Source organism: Octodon degus, unplaced genomic scaffold, assembly GCF_000260255.1.
Source record: "Octodon degus isolate 3935 unplaced genomic scaffold, OctDeg1.0 scaffold00011, whole genome shotgun sequence".
In the NCBI taxonomy this organism is placed as follows: Eukaryota; Metazoa; Chordata; class Mammalia; order Rodentia; family Octodontidae; genus Octodon; species Octodon degus.
The window spans coordinates 25104164-25111418 of record NW_004524587.1 but is presented as its reverse complement, the minus strand read 5'-3'; the positions used below and the strand labels follow the sequence as shown (position 1 = coordinate 25111418).

At 41.7% G+C, this 7255-nt stretch overlaps 1 protein-coding gene across 1 annotated transcript; it reads right to left on the bottom strand.

The window, feature by feature from the left end:
• Positions 1-1713: 1713 nt before the first annotated feature.
• Positions 1714-2916, bottom strand: LOC101565834 (zinc finger CCHC domain-containing protein 12-like). Its single transcript, XM_004626042.1, has one exon. It carries the CDS (start codon positions 2914-2916, stop codon positions 1714-1716), a length of 1203 nt encoding a protein of 400 aa, XP_004626099.1.
• Positions 2917-7255: the final 4339 nt, after the last annotated feature.

Below are 7255 nucleotides of genomic sequence, written 5' to 3'. Positions count from 1 at the left end.
GCCTGCTAGCACAGATCCTTTGTCCTGCTGGCATAGAATTTCTATCTTCCACTACTGACCTTTAGGCCTTCCTAGCACAGATCTGCATGAGACATTGTTGTGGACTCGGCTTCCAGTTGGACTCATGGTGGGCATTGTTATGGCTGTAGGTCTTTGGCTGGTCTCTTGCCAGACATTGTCATTGGATCCAGGCCCTCAGCTGGATTCTTTGGTCTTAGTGCGTGCAGATTTCTCTCTCTCTCTCTCTCTCTCTCTCTCTCTCTCTCTCTCTCTCTCTTTAAAGACACATTTATTCAGTGTCATAATCAGACTCTTACATTTAGCAATCAACAGCATGGGTGCAAAAAAAGGTCTACGTTAAAACCATTTGTTGGAATACTTTACACTTTCCACAGAACAGAAACTAAAATAACCTGTTATGCAATTAGTCACAAATACAGTCCTCGAGTGTTTTGCCCATATGCATGAGTATTGTCTAAAACATATTTTCTTTTTTGCAGAACTGGAGATTGAACTCAGGCCCTTGAGCTGGCCAGGGAAGTGCTTATTCTACTGAGCCACCTCCCCAACCCCTAAAACATGTTTTCTTTGTAGCAGCTAGGCCCTGCCACCACTGTGCTTAGCTGAGTTCACAAATCTGTTGTAACGTGTAGCTTCCCTGTCACTTCTCTGGCTCTCCTCTCCTGCTAAGCTTTGTTTCCTGGAAGTGTTTAAAACCTTCCACCACTGCCATAGCTACTGCTGCTGTTAGAGCCACCATAGCCACCTTGCTGTGGTTTGGTAAAATATTGGCCTCCACCACCACATGGCCCAGAGCTTCTGTCTCCAAAGTTTCCTCCTTTTATGGGTCCAAAATTTGAAGACTGACTGTTGTAATTGCCAAATTCATTATAGTCTCTACCACCTCCATAATTGTTTCCATCATTACCAAATCCATTGAGGCCATCTCCACTGCCACCATATCCACCCCCACCATGGCTGCCACCAAAGCCACCTTGACAACTGAAATTTCCTCCACGATCAAAACTGACATCGCCACCAAAACCACCTCCACAACCACCACCAAAATTTCCAGAACCACTTCGACCTCTTTGTTTGGATGAAGCACTAGCCATCTTCTGCTTGGACAGGGTTTTCCTCACTTCACAATTGGGGCCGTTCACAGTGTGGTATTTTTTTTTTTTGATATAGAGACATATATTTATTGACATAGAAGCCCACAACATATTTTGCTTAGTGAAAAAATACAGCATATACAACATCACTTACATTGATCATTTTTATCTGTACATATATCTATCTGGGTACATAGATATAGGAAAAACTCTAGAACATTCACCAAAGGGCTGACAATAGTTATATAAGGGTGGACAGTTTTGGGTAATTTGTATTTTACTTTTTATATTTTTCTGTATTATTTGAAAATTTAACAATGAATTGTATAACACTTTCACAAAGAGAATAAAGTCATCAAGGAAATGGGCACACACAGAAAATATACACTTAGCCAGCAGGCAGAGAGACAAAGGACAACAGTCAGTCCTTCCCCTTCTACCACCCTGATATGCCACATCCTTTCTTCTCCAGGCCCTTTGTCCTCCATTCAAAAAGAAAGCTGTTTTGCGGATTAATTCATGCAAATAGAAGTCCCCTTCTCCCAGTCACTGAACTCTAGATATAGGTACGGGGGTTCAGTGAAGGCTAGGGGGTGCTTTACTCAGAGAGGTCACTCAATGTACCAGGCCCCTCGCTTGGCCCCTCCTCCTCTGTATGTGTCAGCTCCTTCAAGGTGATGATCAGATTCTCAAAAACATGGGTCTTGTTGTTCTCACTGTCACACATTTCTTTTGAGTGGCCCTCGTCCCCACAATAAGAACAGTACATTGTATGTTTTCGTTTCCTGGCTCTACACATATCCCCAGGACCACTATGCTTATGCCCAGAACTACCACTGGCAGAAGGAGACTGACCCTCAGCACTGTCGGGAGAATCAATGACCAGCACTTGATCCCAAGATGTGGCCCTATCTCTCAGTGGTGTGGCATCAGAGGATGACAGTGGAGGGTCCTCAGGTTCTACAAGGATCACATCCTCATCTGAGTCATCAGGAGTATCATCTATCTCTATCACATTGCAGTCAACACTGCCAGTAGCCATTGGTGGGGAGTCCTGAAATGCCACAGGGCTGTCTGCTCTCTCTGTCATTGACTCAGATCTTTTGGGGCGCTTCCGCTTAATAAAAGTGCCATCCCAATCCTCTTCCTCCCTTATCATTCTGATTAATTCCATGCAATTGGGAAGCTGCTCTTGCTCATTCGGATATATCTTGAGAAGACACTTCAGCTTGTAGTACAGGTCTCTATCCAGCTCAGCCCCTACCAGGAGCTGGTGCAGGCGAGTCTGGTTTGCATCCTTCTCAGCTAGGAAGCCTGCCTGAATAGCATTCTGCAGCTGCACCTCTAAATGGATCACATAAAGGGAAGCTTTCTCCCCTTGTGCCTGTAAGGTGTTAAAAAATTTACCATGGGCAGTCACACTGCTCTCAGACTCCCCAAACACCAGCTTCATCGCCCACAAAAAATCTGCCACACTTAGGTTGGGGTTGGCAGCCTGTAGTAATCGCATGACCTCCCGGGCAGGGCCCCTAAGGGTTTTCATTAACCGTTTGAGCTTTTCCTCCTCACACATATTCCAATCTGGCAGGACCCCATTGACTTCTATCAGCCAGTTTTCAAAGGTTTCTTCCCCATAGGCTGGCACTGCCCTCCCAGAGAACAATTTCATGTTTCTCTCTACCATGTTGGCCATCAAAGGACCAAGAGTCCTCCCCAGGGACTTCAGCATGGAATGGGCCCAAGATGGCAAGGCTGTGTTTTGCCTCTGGCTATTACCCACATAAGCAAGGATGCTAGACATGCCTGATGAGGACACCGTATCTGAATACAAGAAGAGGCTCAGGCTTTTTAGAAAATAAAGCGTGATCAGCAGGTGTGCAGCAGGTTCAATCTTCCTTCTATTTCATTAGACACTTTATTTTATTTCCAGCCTCTGAATCAGTGCCCTCAGTGAGAAAGCTTGCCTCCCAGGTATGGTCGAACTCAGTCTACAGGGGGTCGCAGATCCGGGTGCTCTGGACAGCAAAACTAGGCACCGCAAGTGAGGAGCGGATGCTCTGGCGCCGACAGCTATGGATTCCTCCTGCTCGTCTCCGAGGCCCTACAGAGGAAAACGATGAGCTCAGACTCTGGGGCTAGCGACCAAAGGTGGCCAGAGGAGCCACTTCGCAAACTAGCCCAGAGCCGCATAGCCCTGGTGAGACTGCCAGTGTGGTATTTTTGAATGACAATCTTATCCACAGAATCATGGTCATCAAAGGTTACAAAAGCAAAGCTGCTTTTCTTTCCACTGCCTCAGTTGGTCATAATTTCAATCATTTTGATTTTTCCATATTGTTCAAATAATCTCATAGGTGATACTCTTTCAGTATCTTCTTTAATGCCACCAACAAAGATCTTCACCATTAAGTGGGCACCTGGTCTTTGAGAATCTTCTCTTGAGTCAGCTCTCTTTGGTTCCACAACTCTTCCATCCACTTTGTGTGGCCTTGCATTCATGGCTGCATCCACTTCCTGCACAGTGGCATAAGTGACAAACCCAAAGCCCCTGGAACATTCGGTGTTCAGGTCTCTCATTACCATGCAGTCTGTGAGTGTTCCTCATTGCTCAAAATGGCTCCTCAGACTCTCATCAGTTGTTTCAAAGCTCAGCCCTCCGATGAAGAACTTCCATAGCTGTTTGCGCTCCTTGGGAGACTCTGGCTTAGACATGACAGCAGTCAGAAGAGAGGCTGACGATGCTTCCTCTGCAGTATCCACCAGCAGAAAGGTCCTGCATTCTCTTTGTATATGACTCTTAGGGTGACTATAATAAAATGCTTGTTATAAATTGTGTGTTCTGTATTGTTTCTGCTTGCAAACCCCACACCACAACAGATGGATAGAGGCAGTGGTCCTGGAGCATGCAGAGGCAAACATTCACTAAGTGTCTATGATCGACTTCATCCTTTTTCATATAAGTTGTCTGATTTTAATCCTCACATTACTTTTATAAAGCCTATCATTATGGTACCTCCTGTTTCACCAGGAAGGAAAATGGCATCATGACAATGGACTTCATTGCCCAACTTCTCAAAGTGAATCAATGGAAGAGATGAGCTTTGATTTTGGTTTGGTTCTACCCTTCTTCTTTTTTTTTTTTCAGTGTTTAATAACATCACCTGGTTTTATTAAAATCATTCACTACCCTTCTTTCTGTCATGTGGAAGTAGCAGTGGCAATATATTTATCACCTATTTTATCCTTGTATTAGAACTGTTCAAATTGTGTCACAGTAATTTAGCTTAAGTTTTTTTTTAATAAAAAATTTAACTCATGATAGAAATAAGACTTGAAATCAGGAGATTGTTAGAAATAAAGATGCAAATCCCTGCCAGAGTTGAGGTTACCTTTATACCAAGGTTTGCAAAATTACAGCGGTTAAAAAAGATGTTGATAGATGGGAAAGCTGTATTGCAGAAAGAATACAAGTATTGTGACCTATGACAGCGCTTTCTTCTCAGGCAGTGAAGGTTGGGGGGTCATTTCATGAAAGCCCTTGGATGGCCCACCGAAGAGTTTGTTCTTCATTTGGTAAGCAATCAGTGGTTTTCTGAAGAACCTTGATTGAAGGTGATCAGAGCTTGTGCTTTTAGAAAAATCAATGCATACATTAGAAGGTGAAGCAACTGAATGTAAGCACTCTCTTTCAACATTACTAAAATTGGAGTGGCTTTATTGCCTCTCTGCATTACCTTGACCTTTTCCTAATACCAATCAGGAAGCCTACTGTTACCTAACATTTAATACAAGGCATACTTCCCCTCAGAGGCATTTGAATAGGAAGGCTTAGATAGCAAATCTTTTGCATACACTACACAAAAGAAGACATTTTCATACTATGTCGGTAAGTTAGAACAGTAGCTCAGTGAAGACAAAAATGTACAATCCTGCATGCTGTTTATTAGGTAAACTTTAAGGAAAGGAAAACTATGTTGTAAGGAAGTTTATGCATATTTTAGATGTGTATACCTGTGTGTATGTGTGTCTATATATGTAAGAATTCTGCACCATGGCTGTTTTGTTACTTAGGTCATATTCTTCTTGCTAACACTAGAGGTCACTCAGACCCTGTCTTTAATTTAGTTTCGCCATAGTTCATCTTCATTTAAGAGACATCTGAATTCCTGGAGTAGACTTATGTTTTTCTTTATGAATTATACAGTTTGCTTCTCTTAACCTGCTAATGTTAGTTTGTAGCACTCCCTATTACACTGATAGTTTAATTGACAAATTAACTTGTGCTAGTTTGCCAGATACTGGCACAAATGAGATTTTTCTTCGTCTTTTCAATGGTTGATGTCAGCAATACAGAGGCAGGGTGACTGGATGCAGAACGATTCTAATTTCAGAAAAATCAATGCTTTTGCCCTCTGTGCTCTACTGCATTTCTTTACATGTTATATGTTCAGTCACGTAAAATAGACTCTGTCTTTGTGTTCAGTTTATTTTACACATTTTTTGATAGACATATATGTAAATATTAGCTGCTCTTTTACTAATGGGGTTGTCTATTCAGCTTTTAGTATTTAATGAAACACATACTGTATGCAAGTCAGGTGTTGGGAGCACAGAGGTGTGAGATAACTAGATACAGCTAAGTTGACTTAGTCTTCTCATTCTCCTAAACTTGAAAATGCTGTGGTAGTAGGAATATGTGACTTAAATTCCTTAAGTATAAATTTAGTAAACTGAGAGCATTTAGTATGTGACTTAAATTCCATAAGTATAAATTTAGTCACCTGATTTCAGGTGACACATGCCTGAAATCCTGAGTAACTTTAGGAGGCTGTGGCAGGAAGGTTGTAAGTCTGAGATCAGCCCAGGAAACTTGTCTCAAAGTAAAGTAAATGAAAAGATCTGGAGATGTAGCTCAGTACCATCAAGGCTCAATCTTTATATGCACATACACACAGTGACACAGAGAGACACACACACACAGACACACACACACACAGATACACACACACACACACACACACACACACCCAGAGTCCAGGGAAAAGAAGGTGACTGTTTTCTTTGACTTCTGTTTTTCCTTCTTTGCTCTCCCAGCTATACTGAGGGCTTCTGTTCTTTGGCCTCCATGTTACTGGCCTGTAAATGACATCTGGAGGCAAATAATTTTTCTGGCCATCTGCACCAGTGTGGTTGCTAAGGCGTTGACCATCAGAGCTCTTGGCAACATGGAGCATCTTCAGGTGGTTTTCACAATGTACTTGACTGATATGTTTTGTTATGAACCTAAAGTTGTTTTCTGAACGGGACTTAAAGGAAACAGTCTGCGCTTTCTCTAGTTTTTTAATTTTCTTCTGTGAAAATTTCTTAGGAATGGGAAGACTGTACTATAGATAAGTGCAGCAAATTTTAGTATGAGTTGGAATCAACTAGAGAGCTTATTTATTGATGCATATTAGTTATACAGACTAATGGGTTTCATATTGGCATATTTGTACATACATGTAACATACTGTGGTCATTTCTCCCTCATTATTTCATTTTCTCTTTCCTTCCCATATCTCTCATCCCTCCTTTCTTTTCTAGTGGTCTTCCACTTTTATGTTCTCTGTCTCTGTCTCTCTCTCTGTCTATGTCTGTCTGTCTGTCTGTCTGTCTGTCTGTCTGTCTGTCTCTCTCCTTTGTTCCTTATATAAAACAAAACATGCAATATTTGTCTTTCTTTCTTTCTTTCTTTCTTTCTTTCTTTCTTTCTTTCTTTCTTTCTTTCTTTCTTTCTTTGTGGAACCGGGGATTGAACTCAGGTCCTTGCGCTTGCCAGGGAAGCACTTATTCCACTGAGCCAGCTCCCTATCCCCAATATTTGTCTTTCTGAGTCTGACTTATTTCACTTAATACAATGGACTCTAGTTGCATCTGTTGTCAAGCAAATGATTTGGTTTTGTTCTTATTTATGGATGAATAATAGTCCTCAGTGCATATGCACCATGTTTTCTTTATTCTCCTATTGATGGGCACCTAGGCTATTTCCATAGTTTAGATATTGTAAGTTGCGTTGTAATAAATAGGATATGCAGGTTTCTCGATAGTTGATTGACTTTAATTCTTTTGGACTAGTAAGGAATGTTAGATCAACTTTTTAC